General features: G+C 39.1%; 3 protein-coding genes across 3 annotated transcripts; all 3 read left to right on the top strand.

The window, feature by feature from the left end:
- The first annotated feature begins 226 nt into the window (after positions 1 to 226).
- On the top strand, positions 227 to 1969 carry LOC141680055 (uncharacterized). The gene is made up of 4 exons (XM_074486383.1): positions 227 to 504; positions 731 to 911; positions 1028 to 1193; positions 1302 to 1969. Exons 1-4 carry the CDS (start codon positions 227 to 229, stop codon positions 1967 to 1969), a joined length of 1293 nt encoding a protein of 430 aa, XP_074342484.1.
- Positions 1970 to 2803: 834 nt separating this feature from the next.
- On the top strand, positions 2804 to 3235 carry LOC141680056 (uncharacterized). The gene has a single exon (XM_074486384.1). The coding sequence runs from the start codon at positions 2804 to 2806 to the stop codon at positions 3233 to 3235; it is 432 nt and encodes a 143-aa protein (XP_074342485.1).
- An 8533-nt stretch (positions 3236 to 11768) lies between these two features.
- On the top strand, positions 11769 to 12230 carry LOC141680057 (uncharacterized). Its single transcript, XM_074486385.1, has one exon. The coding sequence runs from the start codon at positions 11769 to 11771 to the stop codon at positions 12228 to 12230; it is 462 nt and encodes a 153-aa protein (XP_074342486.1).
- The last annotated feature ends 13280 nt before the right edge of the window (positions 12231 to 25510 follow it).

Consider the following 25510-nt stretch of genomic DNA (forward strand, 5'->3'; position numbering starts at 1 on the left):
CGAAAAGCAAGGAGGGAGGAGGTATCCATAAATGTTTTTGGAAGGATTTCGAAAAGTGGTGAATGAGTGTAATATTAGTGATTTGAGCTACTCTGGGAGCGAATTCACATGGGATAAATCACAAGGAACTAAAGCATGGATTCAAGAACGTTTGGATAGGGGACTTGCAAATAATGAATAGAGAACATTATTCCCGGAGGTTGAGGTGAAGGTATTGGAAGTTTCAATGTCGGACCATTTGCCCTTGTACCTGGAACTCAATAAAAGGGTTTATATTCAAAAAACTAAGAAGTTTAGGTTTGAGAATATGTGGATTAGGGAGGATCAATGCTATAAGTTGGTACATAACAGTTGGAACCAAGTTGAAGGGAGAAATATAGTAGATAAGATGGAGTATTTAAGTATGCAGTTGGAGGAATATGGAGGGGGGCGAATGAAGGAATTGAGAAAGAAAATTCAGAATCTTAGAAGAGATATGAAAAAGTTTAGACCAAGGCGGGATGCGTATGGGGTGATTTAATACAATGAAGTAAGGTGCGAGTATCTAAAGTTGTTGGAACAACAAGAAGTGTTTTAGAAATAACGTGCAAAGCAATTTTAATACAGGGGTGCTGCCAAAGGGAATAAATCATATACTGGTATGTCTCATACCAAAAGTAAAGCAGCCACAAGACATGACAGACTTGAGGCCAATCTCGTTGTGTAATATTTTGTTTCGTATTCTATCTAGGGTCATGGCCAATCAGTTGAAACAATGTTTGCCAATGTTAATCTCAGAAAAGCAAAGTGTGTTTGTCGAAGGGAGGCTCCTTACGGATAATGTGTGGATTGCTTTTGAGATTAATCATTATATACGTAGGAGAACTCATGGAAGTAACGGGGTAGTGAGGTTCAAAATCGATGTGTCAAAGGCATAAGACTTGAATGGAGTTTTCTTAAAAATATGATGATAAGATTTGGGTTAAATGAGGTATGGAGAGACAAGATGATGAAATGTGTACAAATGGTGACATATAATTTTATGCAGGATGGAGAAGAGTTTGGTGATAGCATTCCACATCGAGGAATTAGGCAAGGGGATTCGATTTCCCCATATTTGTATATCTTGTGTTATGAAGGTTTAAGTTCTATCATAAGACGATACGAGGAGGTGGGTTTGATTCATGGGATTTCAATTGCTAGAGGTGCACCATGTATTTCACACCTTCTGTTTGCAGATGATTTTTATTTCTTTTTCAAAGTGAAAGAAACAGAATCTGTAAGTATGAAGAACATTCTAGCGAGATACTAAAAATTATCAGGTCAAGCAATTAATTTGAGGAAGTTATATGTGGTGTTCAACCCGAATACAAGAGCTACAGATAGAGCTCTGGTGTTTGCTATCCTTCAGGTTAATGAAGTTTCCATGCGTGGGAATTATCTTGGCTTGACAATGTTTATTAGTAAACGGAAGAATAGTGTTTTTGGCTTATTAGCAGAAAGAGTGAGTAACAAGTTGCATGGTTGGGAAAACAATACAATATCGAAGGGAGGTAAGTTAGTGTTGCTTAAAACTGCTTCTCTAACAATCCCGAATTTTTGGATGAATTTGTTCCAGATTCCGGGGGAGGTCTGTACGAGGATGCAGTGGAGTATGAACTATTTTTGGTGGGGTAATAGTGGAAGTGGTAAAGGAATAAGATGGTTATCATGGGATAAGTTATGTGATGCAAAAACTGGGGGATGGCTAGGTTTTAGAGAGCTAAGTAAATTTAATGTGGCTATGCTCGAAAAACAAGGATGGAGACTGCTAAATAATGAGAATTCGTTAGTGACAAGTATTTTGAAAGCAAGGTGCTTTCCTAAATCAGATTTCCCCAATGCTAAGTTAGGGTCAAATCTGAGCTATATGTGGAGGAGTGTAATGGAAGCTCAGGATATAGTTAAGGAGGGAAGTAGGAGGCGTATTGGCAACGGTGAAAGTACGTAAATGTGGAATACCCCTTGGTTGCCAGGCCAAGGCAATGGCTTGATGACAACGAATATGCCAGCGGAACTAGAAAATACTAAGGTGGTGAATTCGATGACTGATAATAGGAAAGAATGGGATGAGGAATGGGATGAGGATGTCATTAACGATATCTGTAATGAAAGAGATAGAGAGTTGAATAAACATATACCAATGCCAAGTCGTAGTACTCAAGATTCATGGTTTTGGTTATTTGAAGATACATGATGTTTTACTGTTAAAAGTTGTTATCGGAAATTGTAGAGGGAACATATATGGGATCATGCAGCGTTTTGGAGGAAGATGTGGTCTCTGCAGCTGCCAAGTAAAATAACAACTTTTATGTGGTGAGTGTGTCGAAAATGTTTGCCTACTGCTGTGAATCTAGCGAGTAAAAGAGTGCAAATAGGTACAAAATGCTCCTGGTGTCTCGTTCGGAATGAGGATGATACTCATGTTCTATTTGATTGCTCTTTTTCTAGGACAGTGTGGACAACATTGGGAGTCCAGGAGATGCTTCACATCAATCAAGAAAGCAGTGCAGTGGAGACAATACATTAGTTATTCAATATTTGCACAAATGAGAAGCTTGCTTTGGTTGCCATGGTCTGCTGGAACTTGTGGTACAGACGTAATAAATGGGTTTGGGATAAGGTGATGGTTTCTGACTATGGAGTCCAAGCTACAACAAGCAATATGCTTTCGGTATGGCGACATAGTCAGCAGGAGAGATCTACAAACAGGCCGGTGATGAACTCCAGTGCCAGGAGATGGAGTCCTCCACCACAGGGATAGGTGAAGGCTAATATAGATGTTATGTTCGAAAAGGAGGGGTTTATAGGAGTTGGTTGTGTAGTAAGAGATGTAGATGGTGGGTTTATTGGAGCAAGGAACCATAGGGTGCCAGTGAGCATGCAACATCGCGAAACGGAGGCTGTGAGCTTGAAAGAAGCTTTGTCGTGGATAAAGCAGACGGGTTACATGTACTGTATTTTCGAAACTGATGCGAAGCTGATTGCAGATGCTTGTAAAGAGTTAAAGGGAATAGCTTATTTTCATACTATTGTATCTGATTGTCTTAAGTTATTTAAGCACTTTGAAAATGTGCTATTTGATTTTGTGAGTAGGTCTGCTAATGGGGTTACTCATAAATTAGCGCGGGCAACACATTTTATGTTAGGCATACATGAGTCATTTTATACTGCTCTGGAGTTTGTTCGTGATATTTTGTTGATTGATTTTATTTAATGAGAATGCAAGTACGTTTATTTCAAAAAAAAGATTGGTGTTCACAAAATTCTTCTAAGTAATTACTAATAGGTTCTCTAAAAATAAGTAATTAGTAATATATTTTCTTAGTGTTCTCACAACTCTTTAAGTGTCCTCGAAATTCTCTTAAAATTTTCAAAGCGTTCTTAATTTTTTTTAAATATAATTTTATAATAAAAATCACTTAAATGTCTCTTCGAAAAAGAATTCAAAGATTATTTTCTTAAGTGTCTTTTTTATATAAGATTGTTTTAAATATTTTGTACGTTATAATATAAGATTGGATTTATATAAAAGTGTTAGGTATGAGATCATCCTAATTAAATATTTCTAAGTATGAGATTCTTTTAACAGTCGTTTTTAGTAAGTACTTTTGAAAATAAAAACCTAGCTTCTTAATATTAAATTTTGTTAAGTATTTTCATGATATTAGATTTTTCAATATAAACAGGGCCTTGTTACACTACATTAATGATATTTTATTATAAAATTTTAGTGTATTAATAAAAGATTCTTTTATTTATAAGATTCTCTCCTTGTTAACACAAGATATTTTCTTAACCGTTTTTTTCTTAAGTGTCTTTTTAATATAAGATTTTATCGAATATTTTTTAATATAATATTCTGTTAGGTGTTTTATATTTTATAACTTAATTTTATTAAATAATTCAATTAATAAAAGATTCTTATTGTTTAAAGATTCTTTCTTTATATAAATTTTATATTTTTTATTATAAATTCTTTTCTTAATAAGAGATTGTCTAAAATATTTTGTAATTAAAAGTGTATTCTTAAGAATTATTATAAATGAGATTCTATTAAGTGTCTTTAGTAAGGACTTTTGAAAAATAAGATTCATTTATTTATTAGGTCACTTCATCAAGTATTTTTAAAATGAGACTTTTTGTAAGTGCTTTTAATATAAAACTCGTATTTTCATGATATTTGATTTTGTTTTCTATTTTTTCAATAGAAGCAGGGAGTTGTTACAATATATTAACAATATTTTATTATAAAACTATAGTGTATTAATAAAAAAAATCTTTTAATTATAAGTTTCTCTTTTTGTTCTTTAATACAAAAAAATTGAAGTGTTTTTTGTTAGAAAATTATTTTAAGTTTCTTTTTAATATAGGATTCTCTTAAACATTTTATATTTTTGATATATAATATTATTTTAGATGTTTTTTATTTTCTAACTTGTTACAAGATTGTCTTAAAATTTTATAAAATAATTTTTGATATAAAATTCTCTTTATATAAGATTCTTATATTATTTAAAGACTATTCTCTACGACAAATATTTATTTTTCAATATAAAATTCTATTAAGTGTCTTTTTAATATAAGATTCTCTCAAATATTTATATTTTAATACAATATTCTATTAAGTGGGTTTACCTAAAGTATTATAAGTATGAGATTTTTAAAAGTGTTTTAAATGTGTATAGTAAGTATTTAGTAAGTATTTTCGAATATAAGATCATATCAAGTGTAAATATTTTTAAGTGGGATTTTTGCAAGTGTTTTTTAACATAAAAAATGTTAAGTATTTTCATGATATCGGATTTTTTTTTGTATTTTTTTGCAATAAAAGTATTGACTTGTTTCAAAATATTAGCATTTTTTTGTTATAACAACGTTAAGGGTATTGATAAAAGTTTTTTAATTATAAAATTCTCTTAAATGTCTTTTTATTGTACGATTCTCTTAATTTTTTTAATTAAAAATTCTTTTAAGTATTTTTTTAACTTGTTAAAAGATTCTCTCACATGAGAGCTGGGATCTCACATGAGAGCTAGGCTCTCATTTGTGAGCTGCGCTCATACATAAGAGCTGGGCTCTCACATGTGTGTTGGGCTCTCGCTTGTAAGTTGCGCTCTCACATGCGAGTTGGGCTCTTACATGAGAGCCGGGCTCTCACTTGTGAGCCGGTGGGCTCTCACATGAGATCTGGGCTTTCAGATGAGAGCCGGACTCTCACTTGTGAGCCGATGGGCTCTCACATGATAGTTGGGCTCTCACATGTGTTCAGGGCTCTCACATGTAAGATGGGCTCTCATATGAGAGCTGGGATCTCACTTTTGAGTTGCGCTCTCACATGTGAGCTGGGCTCTCACTTGTGAGTGGCGCTCATACATGCGAGCTGGGCTCAGGTGCCCATATGCGAGCTGGGCTCATGAGCCCACATCTTGTGGAAAACAAAGGAAACATCATATTTATTAATTGAGAAGGAAGGCGGTGCGGGCCTAAGTGACCAGGCCGGCCCGCATTAAAGGACTTTGTGTGCAACATGAAAAGTGACTCATAGATGACTGAGTTACTCATAAATATCAGGGCCGATACGGGTTATTCCTACAATTACGGGAAGAAATGCGGAGATGCCGCGAGATTGTAGGAAGCGTGTGGAGCCGGTCGAGCTCGTGACTAATTGGCTGAAGGCCTGACTTTATCATGGATTTGGGCTGCACGGGTTGAAGAACCCTAACCCCAGCCTATATGACTTGTTCCTCAAGAACTACGTGAGGCTTGATCCCTATAAATAGGGTACATAGGCACTTGTATGAGACATGAGTCGACACTTGATAGAGAATAACAAAAACCCTATTCTTTCTTAAGGAGTCAACATACAAGCTCAACCACCATCATATATAACCTTCCTCCGCCCTTAAACACCACCCTTGATCTTTATTCAGGCCAATAACCTCCAAAATACTATTATACAAAATTCTTCCTATAACATTTGGTGCTAGAAGGAGGGGCCTCAGTTTCAACTCAGGGAGAAGAGATGACCAAAGAAGGCAAATAAGCGGTGACACCAGGAAGCGGGGGCAAGAAGAAGGACCATAACGAGGTCGAGTACACGCCCCCGAAGACGCCACCGCCACCAATCACAACCGTGGACGGGCAGGCATTCATGACATATCTTGAAGGTCAGACCGATCAGATGAACGAGATCAACGCCCGGATATCAAGGGTAGAGAAAAGCTCGGTCCGGAATGTCAAGGGCAAGGCTCGCCGTTTCAAGGTCTCTCAACGTAGATGGAAGGGCAAGGGTCCCCAAAAAAGGCTGATTCACGAGTTTGATGACGCGGAAACCAAGACCAAGCAGAAGAAAGAGGCATCACTAGAAGAGGAAAAGATACCTCGGGATCGGGTTGAGCGGGGTATCCAAATCTCTAAGAGATCGGGGCAGAAGCCAGCTTCGTCCGAGGCAAGGTCGACTAGTATGCTAGACCGCGTGGGCAAGAAGCTAAGTGAGCATGACCTCAGGCTCAAATTGGAGAGTAGCAAGAAAGAGAGAGAAGAGAAGGAGCCCAAAGATCAGAAAACCCTAAAAAGAGGGCAGTGACTCCTCCAGAAAGATGACAGCGCACCCCGCCCAAGAGGGAGGGACGACGTAGGCGCATAGACAATCATGAAGAGGAGTCGCATATGCAAGATGGAGGAAGGGGACGCCACGAGTGACCTCAGGGCTCTCACCAATCTAGTAATGCAAATGGTAACAGAGATAGAGAAGTCGTTAGAGTGGGTGACCTAGGGAGGATCCTAGATCAGATGGAACAGGAGAAGAGGGGACCCATTCCCTCGATGGCCCCTTCTCCGTTCACGGCTGCTATTCGATCATCTCCCTTGCCTCGAGTATTCAGGCACAACGCCGATCTTCTGTTCAACGGAGAAGCCGACCCAGCGAAATATCTTATACAATTTAAAAAGATATGGAGGTCTATCAGGTTCTAGAGCCAACCCACTGCAGACATTTTGCAGCATCACTCCGAGGGAGTGCCCATTAATGTTCTCCAAATTAGGACCGACTAGCATAAGGACGTGGCGGCAGTTGAAAGACCTGTTCATCTGACAATTTTAATCCACCATCCACTACTCACCTGTTGTGGCCAAGCTAGCCAACATCAAGCAGAGGGAGGGGGAGCCTTCGGCAGAATACTTTTGCCGGTTTAATAATGAAGTTCCTAAGGTGAGAGGTGCTGGTGAAGAGACCATCAAGAACTTTCTGATAGCCGGGTTAAAAGAATGGTCAAAATTTTGGAAAAGCCTCTAGGCTATCGAGCCAAGGACCTTGGAAGAATTCTATGAGCAAGTTGAACCCTTTAAGAGGGTAGAAAAGTCGATGAGGGAGCTAGAAATTAGTGAAAAATATCGAGACCGATCCTCGAGCCCTGATGAGAGGAGGAAGACGTATCAGCGTAGTTCAAGCCCCAAGAAGTCTTTCCGAGACAAAGAGACAAACAAAGATTTGGGGAGGCCCTATATAAGTAAATGGCAGATACACACCCCACTGGTAGCCTCCATCGACCACATATATGCTACCTATGCTGGGAAGGGTGTGTTCAGAAAGGCAACCCCTCTCACAGACTACAACAAGAAGGATGCTTCGAAGTATTGTGCATACCACGAGGCCACGGGGCATGATACAGCTGATTGCAGACAATTGAAGGATGAAATCGAGACGTTGATAAGACAAGGGAAGCTTACAGAGTGGGTTGTCAAGGAGGTTCGAAAATACAAGACTGATTATCATACGGTCCTTCCTCCACCCCCAGAAGACAAAGAAAGGGTACCCCGGGCCAGCAACATCCATGTTATCCTAGTCGGGTCTCACATTGGTGGAGACAGTCGGGAGACGATGGACAGATTTGCCCGGGAAGCAAATGACAAGCCCCTCACCAACGTCAACCATCTGATCCAAAGGCCCCCAAAGCCCTTTGAAAAGGAGGCTGATGACATTGTGTTTAGGGAGAATGATGCAAAATGGGTGCACTACCCCCATACTGATGCCCTGGTCATAAAATGAAGATTGGGACAGTGAATGTCCATCGAGCATTGGTGGATACCGGGAGCTCGGCAGACATTCTAACCTATGGTGCCTACAAGAAACTAGGATTGCTGGATAGAGAACTGACCTCGACTGGTGGGCACTTGTACGGGTTCACAAGAAACTTAATCGGAGTAAAAGGGACGATTCATCTCCCGGTGACCTTATGTGAAGAGCCTTATGTGGCCACCCAGATCGCTATGTTTACAGTTGTAGATCAGCCTTGTGTCTACAATGTTATAGTGGGCAGGCCCCTTATGAGGGCAATGAGGATGGTGACCTCGATCCATCACATGATAGTAAAATTCCCAACCCCCACGGGGGTAGGCTTCTTGAAGAGCTGTCAGTACGAATCGAGGGTCTGCTACAACCAGTCGCTCAAGGAAGCAGAGTTAGGAAATGCATTGAAAGAGATGGTCCAACCGGGTGAAGGCGATGTCCTCATGGAGGAGGCAGAGGGCAGGAAGAGAGTACGTCATGAGGGACACGAGATCTGTAATATGATTTCCATTGAGGAATTGCCCGAGAACTATTTTAAGCACATGGGGTTTCAGGTAAACCGTGCCCAGGGGCCCTGCTGATGGAGGCCTCCTAGCCCATCATGTTGGTGCAGGAGGGGATTGTAGAAGAGGAAAGTGATGAAGAGGAGAAACCAGAACAAATTGCTGCAAGACTCAAGAAAGGGAAGTGGGCACGCGAAGAAACAACAACAACCATGGATCTGCCCAATGAAATTACTCACACGGTCACTGTGACCTCTGAATGGTTGGTAAATCCGGTTCAAGTTCACCAGCCCGAGCTCGAGGACACAGAAGGTTTGACAATCACGGAAGTGGGAGAAACCAGTGAGGCTCGAGCAAACTTGGACCCGAGAATTCCCCCAATGGTTGAGAGGGCTGGGGCCGCAGAGGACACAATCCCAATCTTGGTAGACCCGAATGATCTTTCCAAGGTACTCAGATATGCTCTAACTTAAGCCCTGGCCTGAGAGAAGACCTGGCCCAATTCTTGAGGAGAAATTTGGATGTCTTTGCATGGTCACACTCTGATATGGTAGGGATTGATCCGAATGTCATATGCCGTCGGCTCAACTTAGATCCAAAGAAGAAGGGGGTCAGACAGAAGAGGTGGCCGATTAGTTGAGAGAGAGCGGAGGCCCTCAGAGAAGAAGTGGATAGACTGATAGAGGCAGGGCTTGTAAGGGAAGCCTTTTACCCCATATGGCTGGCCAATCCAGTGCTTGTTAAGAAACCAAATGGAAAATGGAGGACATGTGTGGACTTCACCGACCTAAACAAAGCTTGCCTGAAGGATAATTTTCCTCCACCCCGAATCGCCCAACTAGTTGATTCCATAGCTGGGCACGCACTACTTAGCTTTATGGATGCTTATTCGTGATATAACCAAATCCTAATGTATGGGCCAGATCAGGAGCACACCTCCTTTATTACTGATCTGGGCCTCTATTGTTATATGGGGATGCCCTTCTGGCTCTTTAACGCGGGGGCAACCTATCAAAGGTTGGTGAACAAGATGTTCAAACATCAGTTGGGGAAAACCATGGAGGCCTATATAGATGATATGCTTATGAAGTTAAAGGAAGCAAAGGATCATGTCCGCCACCTATAAGAAATGTTCCAGATCCTAAGGGAGTACATGATGAAGCTCAACCCCCAGAAATGTCTATTCGGGGTCGAATCAGGGAAGTTTTTGGAATTTGTTGTCAACCATAGAGGCATTGAGGTCAACCCCACCAAGATACAAGCCCTACTCGAGATGAGATCCCCACGACAGGTGAAGGATGTTCAAAGCTTAACGGGGTGAGTGGTTGCCTTAAACCGCTTCGTCTCAAATTCCTCCATCAAATGCTAGGAGTTCTTCAAAGTAATTAAAGGAGTGGGGAGGAATTTTGGGTGGACAGAAAAGTGTGAGGAAGCCTTTCAGAATATAAAGAAGCATCTCAACAGTCCTCTAATGTTATCTAACCCAAAGGCAAGTGAGACTCTGGTCCTATACCTGACCGTCTCTGACTTTACAGTAAGTGCGGTACTGGTCCGAGAGGAGGATGGTGTCCAGCTCTTAGTATACTATGTGAGTAAAAGGCTAGCCGACGCGGAGATTCGGTACACAAGCCTCGAGAAATTAGCATATTCTCTGTTCCTGGCCTCCCGAAAGCTCAGGCCCTATTTTCAGGCGCACATGATAGAAGTACGAACCTCCTTTCCCCTCAGGCAAGTAATGCACAAACCGGAGTCTTTTGGTCGAATGCTAAAGTGGACGGTTGAGCTCGGCCAATTCGAGGTTGATTATAAGCCAATGACCGCAATTAAAGGCCAAGCCCTGGCCGATTTTGTGTTGAAATTTCCTCCACATCAAGAAGTGGAGCAGGGAGCCCTTGCTGTCATACCTAGTGTAGAAAAAGTCGGGCTAGAAAGCCAAAATAGTGCCTCATGGTGGAGCCTATTTGTAGATGGAGCCTCTAATGGAGATGGGGCAAGAGCTGGAATTGAGCTAATCAGCCCAGAAGCCCACAAGATCAGACGGGCGACCCATCTGGCCTTTCATGCAACCAACAATGATGCTGAGTATGAGGCCTTGATCAACGATCTCAAGCTAGCTTTAGAAATAAAGGCGAAGAATTTGAATGTGTTCAGTGACTACGGGGGGTACCAAGCTAAGGGGCCAAGAACAGAGCTCTACCTGAAGTGTGCACAGAGGATAATTATGAGGTTCAACGAGGTGAGGTTGGAACTGATTCCGCATGGGCAGAATGAAGGCGCGGACGAGCTGGCTAAACTTGGCTTGCGCCGTGAGGCCACTCTATTAGGGGTCGTGCCCCTCGATATACAGAGGCAGCCTAGTGTACCCGAACACGAAGTGGGAAGCATTGGAAGTGACCTCGGCCCCACATGCATGACATCTATCTTAGCTTACATAAAGAAGGGATCACTTCCAGATGGAAAAAAATAGGCAAGAAGAATAAAATACAAGGCAGCCCGGTATGTGATATACGATGGGGTCTTATACAGAAGAGGGTTCATTGTGCCCTTCCTCAAGTGCATAGATGGGGAATGAATGCAATTATATCCTAAGGGAGGTGCACGGGGGAATCTGTGGCAATCACTCGAGGGGTAGCTCTCTAGCTCAGAAAATCCTCCGTCAGGGTTACTATTGGCCAACGCTGAAAAAAATGCCTTTGAATTCTCTCGAGCTTGTGATAAGTGTTAGCGATATGCCAATTATTACAACATGCCCGTGGCCCCTCTCACATCCCTCATGAGCCCTTGGCCCTTTGCTATGTGGGGAATTGATCTGATTGGATCCCGAAGGCCAAGGGGGTGTCAAGTATACAGTTGTGGCGGTAGATTACTTCACTAAATGGGTAGAGGCCGAGCTTTTGGCCACCATCATGGAAAAGAAGCTCAAGGAATTTGTGTACAGAACCATTGTATGCCACTATGGAATCCCCTAAAAGTTAGTATCTGATAACGGGAAGCAGTTTGATAGCAAGAAGATGCGGGAGTTCTGCGAGCAGCTGGGAATTCAGAAGAGTTTTAGTGCAGTTTGCCACCCTCAAAGCAATGGGCAAACGGAGGCTGTTAGTAAAATCATTAAGCACACCTTGAAGGAAAAGCTTGAGGAGAAAAAAGGAATATGGCAAGAGGAGATGGAATAGGTCATGTGGTCTTACAACACGACCCCTCAAACTAATATTGGAGAGACCCCTTTTTGTTTGGTGTATGGGTGTGAAGCCATGGTGCCCGTTGAGGTAGGGGCAGGATCTTTCCGAAGGGATAACTATGACTCAGAGGCGAATCAAGTCAACCATCGACTCTACTTGGACATGATTGAAGAGACCCGGGAAGATGCTCAGATCAGGATAGCAGCATATCAACAAAGGACATTAAGGCACTACAATAGTAAGGTTCGAGCCCGAACTTTTAAGGTGGGAGATTTGGTTCTGCGCCGGGTCATGCCAAACACCAAGGTGGTGAGCCACGGAGTCATTGGGACAAATTGGGAAGGCCCCTACAAGATAAAATCAGTGTTTTGGGAGGGAACCTACCACCTCAATTATATGCAGGACAAGTTGATCCCGATAGCCTGGAATGTGGAACACCTCTGCAAGTATTATCAATAATGTTATTCTTCTCAGACTTAGTATTATCTTAAAATATTCCTAAGTCCCGGGGGTAGTGCCATATAGGTTCCTCCCTGGGACCATAAGCATGTAATCTTTTCACTTTCCATCATCTATGAATGAATGATTCATATTTATTTGTTCCTTGATATTTTAACACATGTTAATAGATTAAACTACCAGTAGGGGAGCCCATCCTTGGGAGCCCATGCGAGGACAAAACGGTTGCTTCATTAACATGTTAAATTCATAAGTTAAGCCAGGTATCGGCCCGCTTTACAATAAGTCTATAAATCGAGCTGGGCCTCGACCCACCTGAAAAAATAGTGAACACGAAATGGATTAAAGATGAAGATAAAACTATGAAAGTAAAAAGAGGTTCCCATAGGGTCACCTAGAAGCATGCCTTGTGAGTTTAGAACTGACTCTAAATTTATGGATAGCCGCGATGCGAGCCGGCTCGCGTCCCCTTTGTTAAGCTTATGGTCTCGACCCGCTTCTAGGAAAAAAAACCAGCCATACGCGGCTAGATAACAATAATAGGCCAGTAGGCATGCGAGTTTATTTTCCTTGGGTTTATTTCAAGTTTAAAAAGGAAACATGAGCTCGAGGGTGCGAGCCAAGGAGCCCAGCCCTCTACCAAATAAAGACATTTATCATATACGGTCAGGGTTGTGATAACCCTAGACTAGTAGTGGCAAAAGTTCATTTCCGAAAAAGGAAGAGTGCGAGCAAATCTTATTTGAATTGTATGGTTCGCAAAGAGAGGACACATGCACGAGATGCGAGCCCATGGGCCTAGCTCGCTAATGCAAGTATGCATGCAACAATTGTGAGTTAGTAGTGATGTGAGCCTGTTTTACTTAAAATTATTATTGATTTTACTTATTTTACATAAAAAGTAGATAAAATAATGCAAGCTGGTGGGCTCGGCTTGCTGTCAAGGTGTAACACCCGCCATACGCGGCCAGGGTTAAATAGCCCTTGGTCAGTAGGGGCAGAGTAAGTTTACACATAATAAAGGGAGTTAATAAGGAAAACCAGCCAGCACGATAAAAGTAAATACAGGCACAAAAGACTTGACAATTTATACAAAAAAGTTATAACTAGTTGAGCCCAAGGGAAAAAATTTCTAATACATACGCGAGGCGAGTAGGGTGCCCGCTTACCCATTCAAAAGTCTATCTTCAAATTAAATTAAACTAAGGCTTGTCAGCCTCTGTCTCCTTTCGAGCTTGCTCATCTGTGAGTCGGGCCTGCTCTGCTGTGAGTCGGGCCTCCTCGGCTATCTGAGCATCCCTCTCCATCTCCAGCTTCAGCTTCTCAGCATGCCTAGTTGTACCAGCGCCCAGAGCACCCCAATCGAAGTCAGGAACCTTGCTGATAAAAGTTTTCATGAAGTTCCCAGCCCCCAGGTTCCTGCATCCGCGAGGGCGGCCTCACGACCCACGGTCAAGGCACAAACTGACCCCTCAAGCTCGAGCACCTTCTCCTTGAGGGTCTCTTTCTCCTTCTTCCACTCATCCGCGGCCAGGTCATGGGCCTCCTTCTGGTCCCTTAGCGCCTTCTCATGGGCATAGGACAGATCAAGCATCTTCTGCTTGTAACTGTTCATAAGCTTGACTTTATCATGCCCGTGCTCGTTGACCTTGCTCTGAAGGGACTTTACCTTGGAGTCGAGCTTTATGTTAGCCTGGTTGATGGCCCACATTTCTCGAGCCCTAGACAGCTGGCGGTAGTACACCTCAGCCGCATCCCTGGTCAGCGCATCATTGTTGGCCTCAAGAGAAGAAGAAGTCTAATTCTTCACATCCTGGTCGCTGATATGAGCCTGAGCGAGCCGGCCAAATATGGTCGCAACATCATTAGAAGAGGAAGAAGTGGGGAGAGGGGCATCAGATGGAGAACCTTTTTTGGGTCGGGCTCGCCGGTTTTTCCCTCATTAGGGCCTCGGTGCCTTTTTAGCCGGGGAGAGGGCCCTCCGCTCTTGAGGTGCTCAATGAGAGTGGTTATGCGGGCTGGAGGATTAACTTGAGGTCGATACCGAGGTCGCGGCTTGTTCAGCCTCCTCCATGAAGGGATGGTTGAGATGACCATTTCTGAAAGGCAACAATAAACAATACATTACTCGCAGCAAGATACAATGGATAGAAGAGATGCAAGCAGATAATGGATACAGGAAATTAAAATGCAATATAAAGTGAGACGCGTGCAGGAAATATAAATATGCGAGCATACGGGCTCGCATGTGCGGGCCCGATATCCTTACCCTTACTGGCTCTTTTCTTTGACTTCTTCTTTTGAGGATTCAGCCTCATTCCTTCCTTCAAAAACCCACACGTGACCAGGTTTGAGGTCGTTATGAGTTTTTGAATATCCCTGTCCACCTTGGGAAGTACTAGAAGGCTGTCCGCGTTTATTTTTTCCTATCCATTGAGGACAGTGCATGGAGGGGTGGCTGAATATGAGTAAAAAAGTTGATTGTTAATAAAGAACTATTATAAAGAAAAGAAGTGCGGCCAGAAAGGACTTATCTAATATGGGTTATAGTAGAAGTGAGTTTGAACTCGAGGCATCTCGTGGATATAGAAGTAGGGGCTCTTTTTGTGCAAGACGTGCCTGTACTTTAGCAAGACTAAATCAAATTGACAACCATAAGTAAGTTGTATTGTAATCTTAGTTTGCATTGTGTACTTGTAACATTTAAAGTCTGTAAAAATATCAAATGAGCAGACTGGAGTCTTTTTCTTTAAACAGTATCAAGCCTAAGAATTTTATCTGGAAGAAGATTAAGAAGATCATGCCTCAGAAGAATTATGAAGAAGCTTGGAGTTGAATAAATCTGTTTTGGGAAAAATGTTCTAAGTCAAGATCTCTACAAGTTACAGATTTAGTGTTATAGAGAAGTCATTCAAGAACTCCAAATGACTTATCGAGAAGTCAGGAAAGCTACTAGAGAACTCAGAGAGATATCCATAAGCCAATTGAAGATATGAAGATTGAAGATATCGACAAGTCATTTCTTCACTAGAGAACTCAAGAGATATCGACAAGTCAAATATCACTAGAGATATCTGAGATATCGACAAGTCAAAATGTCACTAGAGATCTCAGAGATATCGACAAGTCAAATATCACTAGAGGTCTCTGAGATATCGACAAGTCAAAAATGTCACTAGAGATCTTAGAGATATCGATAAGTCAAAGTGAAGACATGGAGCTGAGAGATCTCGGCAAGCTTAATTCTCTTATAGAGAACTCAGAGACCTCTACAAGTCAAATCAACAATAAAGTAATTAGAGTTCTCGATAAGCCAATATACTTATCGAGATGTCAAGTTCTCTATATGCCTAAATGGAGATCTCGGGGTAAAATTTCAAAGTACAATTTGCAGACCAGTTCAATATCCAAGATTAACAATCAACAAACAATCCAACCAGTTGGATTGAAAAGTCTACAAAAAGCAGCTTGAAGAGTGTGCAAGATCAAGGGTGAAGATTAACTAACAAAGGAAGATCAAAGATAACACAGTATGCAAAGATATGCTAAGCCAGAAATGGAAGATATACTTTTCCTAAAATGGAAATGATAAGTGACAGTTTACTAAAGTAAAAAGCATGTCTTATTGTCTTATTGTACACTGTGTAAACCAGCAGTTAACTATGATATAAAGTTAACACTGGTCCTTTCTTAGGAAAAACAATTAGATCAGAAATTCTTCTATTTTCTCTCAAGTAGAAGCTAAGCTCTTTATCAATAAAGAGCCTAGAAATTTTGTTGCAAAATATTCTTAATTTTAATATAAAATTAAGTGAGTTTTGAAAGATCTGTGTTATTCATAGCTGCATGTTTAATTTATGTTATAACACTTATTACTACAAAATTTGATTTACTTTGTTCTAAACCAAAATAGTTCAACAAAAGCATAAAAACACTAAAACACATTCACCCCCCTCTGTGTGTAATTCATTACTTAACAAGTGGTATTAGAGCAAAATCTGAAAGCAAACAGATTCAAGATCTTGGAAGAATGAATACACAGAAAATCAGTAGCATCAAAATTCCTACTTTTGACAAAGCTAACTATACTCTTTAGAAAAAGAAAATGTTGCTGTTTATCAGGATGGCCAATCCACTCTACATTCAGATTCTCAAGAATGGGCCCTTCATTCCTATGGTTACAGTTGATGAATCTACAGATGGAGATATGGTTATCCCAGCTCATTATGCTCCCAATGATCCTGCAGAATATACTGAGACTGAGAAAGAAAAAGTCTCCCTGGATAGTGGCTTATAGTTAATCTTAATAGAGTCACTTGACAATGTAATGTATAACAACATTATCAACTGTGACACTGCAAAGCAGGTCTGGGAAAAGATAGAGATACTGTATGAGGGAACTGAGGAAGTTAGGTCAAATCAAAGAAGAATACTGATCTCACGGTATGAGGGTTTCATGGCTAAGCTAAAAGAAAGTATCACTGATGTGTTTGAAAGGTTTAACAAGCTGATAATAACTTGCAACTCCATGAAAAATATTATGAAGCTGAAGAAGTGAACTTGAAATTTTTGCTCACTCTTCCTGATCATTTGGAACAGAAAATCTCAGCAATCAGAAAAGGGAGAGATTTGAGAAGATTAACTATGGAAGTTCTGTATGGAAACTTAAAAACATATGAACTAGAAATGATTCAAAGGAAATCATTAAGATCTGGTCAAGGGCATATTGTAGATGGTTCAAGTGCCTTGATTATCAATGAAAGCCAGACCTCTAATAATGAGCCAAGATCCCAGACTCCAGTTGTCTCAACAAGTGAGCAAAGAACCAATGATTCACAGGAACAAGTCATTCTGGGATTAGAAGAAGATGAGTTCTACACCCTGGATGAACTTGATGACCTTGATCAGTCAATGGCCTATCTGGAAAGAAAGTTCTCTAATATTAGAGTAAAGAAGCCAAGATTCTTCAAGGGAAAAGGACAATCATTCAACAAAGATAACAGCTGGAAAGGCAAAGGGAAGTACACATCTGACAGCAAAAATGGTTACAAAACTGGATCTGTTGATAGATCAAAGATAAGGTGTTTCAGTTGTGATGAACTAGGCCATTTTGCTACAGAATGCAGGAAACCCAATAAAGCAAAGAAACATGAAGCTTATCTTGAACTGGAAGCAAAGTATGAAGATCTTCTGAAGAAATAGCAAAGTAAAGCTTATATTGCAGAGGAAAAAATTGGGATGATTCTAATAATAATGAAGATGAGGAAGTTGGAAATTATGCACTAATGGCCTTGGAGAAAGGAGAATCATCCTCATCAAAATCATAGGTACCAACTCTAACTACCATTGATTTAAATGTGAGTCAATATAAGGAAACTGTAGAGAAGATGAGCACAGAAATGTTCCATATTCATACAAGTATGATTGCTGCTAATGAAGAGGTTAGCAGACTGACAAAGGTAAATGAAAAGCTTGAAATTGAGAAACAAGAAGCTGAATTGTTACTGGTAGAGCTTGAAGCTGTGAAATAAAAAAAAATCATATTGAAAGAACAAGCTCAAGTGTGCAAATGAGATTGAAGCAGTGCTAAGGGAGAAGCTGGAAAAGAATGAAGTGAAGCTGAAATCCTTCAAAAATGCATCTGAGTTGGTTGGAAAATATCATGAGAAAAACAAACCTTGTGCAAATATTTCTATTGGTATTGACTATGATGCCTTGAACAACAAGAAGAAAAATATAGGTGATAAAGGAAAAGCAATAGAAAATGAAAATGTTCCAATAATCCTGAAAAAGGTTGATTCACCTATCTTCAGGGCATGTGAAATTAACTTCAATGAAGAAGAATTGATTATCAAGTAAGAAATTGCTGATGAAGATAATGAGAAGAAAGATGAAAAAGCAACTCAATATTTTAAAGCTGAAGAGAAGCTCATGGATAATCAAGGTTCCAAGACACCTGTCAAAGAAACTAAAACTGAAGATGCAAGAAAGAAAAAGAAAAATAGAAATGGGAATATTGGGATAAACAAAAGCAATAATTTTGCTTACGTTACAGATGCTCCAAGAAAGAAATGTGAAAAATGTGGCTTTGTGAATCATCTAACTCGCCTTTGTAAAAAGGTTGTTAGCAAGCTAGCTGAAGGAGCCTGCAAATACAATAAAGCAAATACAAATGATCCCTACTCATTCTGTGACAAGTTTGATTGCATTCCTTACAACTTGAAAGTGATGAAGAGTTGTCACAAACTGAGAGTAGACCTCAAAGAAACAAAAATTGGGTCTACAACAGTTAGGGAAAATGCACGACAGTCATTGAATTCTTTTTTATCTGAAATAACTCATTCTACTTCTGCTAAATCAATTAACATGAAGAAAGTACCCAACACTGCTTGGGTTGCTAAACACACTTAAACTCATTGTGTGCAGGGCCAAAAAAAAGGTCATATGGATCATAGACAGTGGGTGCTCCAGACAAATGACAGGTGATAAGGCCCTGCTATCACAGTTTGAGGAGAAGGTTGGCCCTTTGGTGACCTTTGGAGACAACAAAAAGGGATTCATAATGGGATATAGCAAGATTATTTCTGAAAATATTATAATTGATGATGTAGCACTGGTAGTTGGTCTTAAAGTGAATCTTCTCAGTGTTAGCCAATTTGCAGACAAAGGCTTTGAAGTTTTATTCAACAAAGAAGAATGCACTTTTGTCAACAAGAAAACTGGTGAAGTTTCTCTGAAAGGAGCAAGAAAAGGAAGCTCGTTTGTTGCAGACTTGGACTCAACAAATAAGGATGCTATTTGTTGCTTCTATACCAAGGCATCAGAAGAACAAAGCAAGTTATGGCATAAAAAGCCATCTCACTTGAATTTCAAGGCAATTAACTCCTTGGTCAAAAAGGAGTTAGTAAGAGACATGCCTAATATGGAGTTTGCTCAAGTTGAAGTCTGTGAAGCCTGTCAGAAAGGAAAAATGAAAAGATCAAGTCATAAGTTAAAAACTGTGAATTCTATAAGTGCACCATTGCAACTTCTTCACGTGGATCTATTTGGACCAGTAAATGTCTTATCAATTTTAAGGAACAAATATGCACTTGTGATGATGGATGATTTCTCAAGATACATTTGGGTAGAGTTCATGCACTCTAAAGATGAGACTCCACACATCATAATTAAGCATATCAAGAAGATAGAGAAATAGGCTGAAGATCATAATTGTGTGAAGAGATTGAGAAATGATAATGGAACAGAATTCAGGAATGGAACATTAAGTGAATTCTGCAAAAGCAAAGGCATTGTTCAAGAATTCTCAGCTGCTAGAACACCTCAACAAAATGAAGTAGTTGAAAGGAAGAACAAAACATTAGTTGAAGCTTCTAGAACAATGCTGCAAGATGCCAAGTTGCCAACAAGTTTCTGGGATGAGGCTGTTAACACTGCATGTTATACTCAGAACCGATATCTCATTAACAAGGCACATGGAAAATCACCATACTCAATCATGTCTAAGAGAAATCCTAATGTAAAGAATCTTCATGTGTTTGGAAGCAAGTGTTACATTTTGAAAGACACTCTGAATATGTGGGAAAATTTGACTCAAAATTTTTTGAAGCGATTTTTTTGGGATATTCATTGGAAAGATCTGCTTACAAGGTCTATGTGATTGATCAAAAGAAGATTATGGAAAGACCATATGTGACTTTTGATAATGACAAGTGTCCATGCTTGGAATGTCTTGATGAAAATGAAGTTGAAGCCCTTGTATTTGAAAACCTCAATATTAATAGTGATTCTGATGGTGAAGATGAAGTCAATGCACAACAGATGTTGAATGAAGAGTCTACTGAACATGAAGATCATGGGAATGGAGGCTCATCTAAAACACCCGAATTTGATAGCACAAACTCAGGGGGATAAAGAGAAGAAGGATCTAGCAGTCATACCAATATTGAAGAAAATGATGAAGGCACAAGTCAACAAACTCATATAAGAAAGTGGGATAGAAGTCACACTAGAGAAGCTATTATTAGTGATCCTACTGCTGGTGTAAAGACTAGAAGTGCAACTGCTAATGAGTGCCTATATGCATGCTTTCTGTCTCAAATAGAGCCCAAGAAAATTGAAGAAGCTCTAATGAATCCTAATTGGATATCTGTAATGCAAGAGGAGCTTAATCGGTATGAAAGAAACAAAGTTTGGGTGTTAGTTCTTGCACCAAAGAATAGAAGCATTATTGGACAAAATGGGTGTTCAGGAACAAGATGGATGAAAATGGTATAGTTACTAGAAACAAGGCAAGGTTGGTTGTAAAAGGCTACTCACACGAAGAAGGAATTGATTACGATGAAACTTTTGCTCCAATTGCAAGACTTGAAGCAATAAGATTTTTTCTAGCATTTGTTGCACATTCAAATTTCAAAGTGTATCAAATAGATGTTAAGAGTGCCTTCCTAAATGGTGAGTTAGAAGATGAGGTTTATGTGCAACAGCCACCTGGCTTTGAAGATCCATAATTTCTAAATTTTGTGTACAAGTTACTCAAGGCTCTATATGGACTAAAATAGGCACCTAGAGCTTGGTATGATACATTGTCAGAATTCCTGCTGAAACACTTTTTGTAATCGACTTTATAGCTTCTTCAATAAATGTTGCTTACAACTTTTATAGTACTTTGCTGATTCGTCTAGCCGTTTAGGAGCTATAGACTGAGCTTCACGTTGTAGGGTGGCTACTAGAGGTACTATAGACAAAACTCTCTTCTACAAGAAACATGGTGAAGATATTATTCTAGTACAGATCTATGTGGATGATATCATCTTTGGTTCTACAAATGAAAAGCTTTGCCAAAGATTTTCTAAGCTTATGCAGAGTGAATATGAAATGAGTATGATGGGGGAATTAAGTTACTTTCTTGGACTTCAAGTTAGTCAAAGAAGTGATGGGATCTTCATCAGCCAAACTAAGTATGTCAAAGATTTATTAAAAAAGTTTGGAATGGTTGATTGTTCACTTGCATCTACACCTATGTCTACTGCAACAAAGTTGGATGAAGATAGAAAGAGCAAGAGTGTAGATATTTCAAGCTATAGAGGAATGATTGGATCATTACTTTACCTAACTGCAAATAGACCAGACATCATGTTGGCAACTTGTCTATGTTCAAGATTTCAAGCCAATCCAAAAGAATCACATTTGATGGTTGTAAAGAGGATTTTCAGATACTTGAAGGGGACTCCAAACTTGGGATTATGGTATCCTAAGGGAACTGGTTTTGAAGTTGTTGGCTACACGGATGCAGATTTTGCTAGATGCAGGGTTGACAGAAAGAGTACTAGTGGAAGCTATCAATTTCTTGGTCAAAGACTTGTACCTGGTATAGCAAGAAACAACAATTTGTATCAACATCTATAGCAGAGGCTGAATACATAGCCGCAAGAAATTGCCGTGCTCAAGTGCTTTGGATTAGAAATCAGCTAATGGATTATAGCCTAGTTTTACACAAAATTCCTATTATGTGTGACAATACTAGTGTTATATCTAAAGTAGCTAATCTAGTTAATTATTCTAGAACAAAGCACATTGATGTCATGTACCATTTTATTAGAGAACATGCTACAAATGTTACCATTGAGCTCATTTTTGTTCCAACAGAAAAATAATTAGCTGACATTTTTACTAAACTTTTGGATGAAGCAACTTTCACTAGACATGTAGGTGAAATTGGAATGCTTAATTTTTTCATCCTAAGGCACGAACTCAGCTAATGTGTTACAACAGATTAATTTCCAGTAAATCAAAATTAATTTGATTTAATTGGAAATTAACTAGAATATGAATTACAAATATTTCAGAAATCTCTACATATTTATTTTTCAAAAATAAAAAATTGAACTTGGAATTCTTCAAATTTTAAGTAAACTGCTTAGTTGTGAATTTACATCTTTAATATGTAAAATTAACACAAGGCAGACTTAAATTTGATCAAAGGTATATAGAGAACCGAGTTCTCGATAAGTCTAACTGACTTATCGACAAGTCATTTTAAGACTTCTCGATAAGTCAATTTACTGACTTCTCGAGTGACTTCTCGATAAGCATTATTATGACTTCTCGATAAGTCATTGTAGAGTTCTCTAGTAGTGTAAACTTACAGAGTTCTCTACAAGTATATTTTTTTAACTTATAAATATCTCACAACTAAAATAATTTAATTCAATAAATTATTTTGGTAAAATACTTTTCACAAAATTACTCCAATTTTATTTTGAATGAATTCAAATAAAAATTGGAAACAAATTTAGTCCATTTTGGACAAACTGGGTATTTATTTGACATCTCGATGAGCTTATTTTTAGTTGTCTACAAGAATAAATAAAATGACTTATCGATATGTTTTCCATTTCTTAAAATGACTTCTCGATAGACTAATTTCAAACGCCTATTTTTGAATTCTCGACAAGTCATTTGCTTTTACTATAAATACCCAGACATCTCGATACATATCCATACTTACAACTTTCGAGATCTCAAGTGACCTAGCTTTTCAATCCAAAACTGATTTCTCTCTCATTTTCACTTCTTTCTCACTAATTTCTTTTACCCACTAAACTTCATACTCATATCAATGGCAGCCAACAAAATTGTACCCTTCATCCCCAAGGAGACTAACTTCATTGCATTTCTGGATGCAAATCAAGCACCTGAGATTTTTCAATGCTTTGTTAAGTTCCTTTTGGAGACCTACTTTGTAGGTGCTCTTACTGTTAATCTTGTGTTGTATTTGGATGTGTTAGGGGATTTCTGGAACACAGCAACAACAAGGACAGTTGTGCATGAGAATCAAGCTGCAACCATTGTGATAAACTGCACAATCAAGGGACAACATGTGGAGATTCTTGAGGATGATGTCAATAAAACTTTGGGCATTCCTATAGACAAACTGGTGGAGGATCCAACTCAGGATGAACTGTATGAATCCATGGACTTCATCAATTATTCTGAGAAGATCAACCTGGCCAGCATGAACAAGAAACATTTAAGGAGGGAATGGTCATTTCTGTTTGACTCCGTGATAAGGGCATTTACATGTGATAAGGGCATTCACCTATAGTAGAGAAGAAGTGAGAGGAGAAGTAAGAAAAATTATGATGGCTCAGAACCACATTAAACCCTAAAAATCCAAACACAACTAGCTCAACCTTTAGCTCAACCTTCAAAGTCAACAACCTCAATTATCAAACCTTCTCTAACCTCTAAGCCAAAATTTATGTACAAACAAACTGCAAACACCTTTCTTAAAACATCAGTCACCTCAAACCAAACATGTCTCAATAAAATCACTACCTTACCTTTAGACAAGCCTTCACTCAAAATCAATTTCAAATCTGTTAGGAAGAAACCTAGAAAAGTCAAGCCTACAGAAAAAGTAGAAGTCACTGAAAGGGCACTCTGGAATTGTTTCAGGTAAAATGACTTTCTACCCTTGAATTGATGCATCTCAGATGAAGATCATTTCCAAAAACTAGTTGAGGAAATAGTTAGAGTCTGGGTTGTATCTTTAAAGGAAGTCATAATTTATTATGCAGATGGGTTCTTCACTTTCCTCGGCTGTGCTTTAATGTATTCTCTCTCTTTCCCACATAAATCAAGAGAGTGATAAGTTTGCTAAAAGACAAGGACACTGCTACAAGAGCATGGAGATCAGTTTTCGCTGAGTGGTTGATTGAAAGGGAAGAAAGAAGAAATAGGAATGAGGATGAATACGAGGAAAGAAAAAGAAAGTATGATAAAGAGATTGAAATGTTCATGAAAAGATCAGAAGAACTCAAGGCTAAAGGAATGAGCATAATTTCTCAAGATTTAGAATTGATTTACTTGACAGTGGTTATCCAAAGGCAGACATGATCATACTAGTAGAAGCTCTAAGTGGGACACCCATTGTAGAAGAACTTGAAATTCTTGTTCAGTTAAAGAACATCCTTAGAGAAGAAACAGAAGCAAAAATAGTAATTACCTTATGCTTGTAACTACTTAAACTTTGTAAATCTTATAATGTAATAAAGTTTTAATTGTGTCAATTTTCATGTAATTACTTTATTTTCCATCATAACTTGGGGTTAGTCTTGCTAACAGACATGAATTTATGTTAATCAATCTTCTCAAAAATTGGGGGAGATTGTTGTGTAAGACATGCCTGTACTTTAACAAAACTAAGTCAAATTGACAACCCTAAGTAAGTTGTATTGTAATCTTAGTTTGCATTGTGTACTTGTAACATTTAAAGTCTGTAAAAATATCAAAGGAGCAGACTGGAGTCTTTTTCTTTAAACAGTATCAAGCCTAAGAATTCTATCTGGAAGAAGATTAAGAAGATCATGCCTCAGAAGAATTATGAAGAAGCTTGGAGTTGAATAAATCTGTTTTGGGAAAAATGTTCTAAGTCAAGATCTCTACAAGTCACAAATTTATTGTTATAGAGAAGTCATTCGAGAATTCCAAATGACTTATCGAGAAGTCAGGAAAGCTACTAGAGAACTCAGAGAGATATCCACAAGCCAATTAAAGATATGAAGATTGAAGATATCGACAAGTCATTTCTTCACTAGAGAACTCAAGAGATATCGACAAGTCAAATATCACTAGAGATCTCTGAGATATCGACAAGTCAAAATGTCACTAGAGATCTCAAAGATATCGACAAGTCAAATATCACTAGAGGTCTCTGAGATATCGACAAGTCAAAAATGTCACAAGAGATCTTAAAGATATCGATAAGTCAAAGTGAATATATAGAGCTGAGAGATCTCGACAAGCTTAATTCTCTTGTAGAGAACTCAGAGACCTCTACAAGTGAAATCAACAATAGAGTAATTAGAGATCTCGATAAGCCAATATACTTATCGAGATGTCAAGTTCTCTATATGCCTAAATGGAGATCTTGAGGTAAAATCTCAAAGTACAATTTGCAGACCAGTTCAATATCCAAGATTAACAATCAACAAACAATCCAGCCAGTTGGATTGACAAGTCTACAAAAAGCAGCTTGAAGAGTGTGCAAGATCAAGGGTGAAGATTAACTGACAAAGGAAGATCAAAGTTAACACAGTATGCAAAGATATGCTAAGCCAGAAATGGAAGATATACTTTTCCTAAAATGGAAATGATAAGTGATAGTTTACTAAAGTAAAAAGCATGTCTTATTATGCACTGTGTAAACCAGCAGTTAACTGTGATATAAAGTTAACACTGGTACTTTTTTAGGAAAAACAATTAGACCAGAAATT

This window comes from Apium graveolens, chromosome 8 (assembly GCF_009905375.1).
Source record: "Apium graveolens cultivar Ventura chromosome 8, ASM990537v1, whole genome shotgun sequence".
In the NCBI taxonomy this organism is placed as follows: Eukaryota; Viridiplantae; Streptophyta; class Magnoliopsida; order Apiales; family Apiaceae; genus Apium; species Apium graveolens.

Coding starts and splice junctions, on each gene's coding strand:
- LOC141680057 (XM_074486385.1), top strand. CDS start 11,769: ATGTGGTCTTACAACACGACCCCTCAAACTAATATTGGAGAGACCCCT.
- LOC141680055 (XM_074486383.1), top strand. CDS start 227: ATGTCGGACCATTTGCCCTTGTACCTGGAACTCAATAAAAGGGTTTAT. Junction 505..730: donor TTTAGACCAAGGCGGGATGC/GTATGGGGTGAT, acceptor TATTCTATCTAG/GGTCATGGCCAATCAGTTGA. Junction 1,194..1,301: donor AATTGCTAGAGGTGCACCAT/GTATTTCACACC, acceptor AAAAATTATCAG/GTCAAGCAATTAATTTGAGG.
- LOC141680056 (XM_074486384.1), top strand. CDS start 2,804: ATGTTCGAAAAGGAGGGGTTTATAGGAGTTGGTTGTGTAGTAAGAGAT.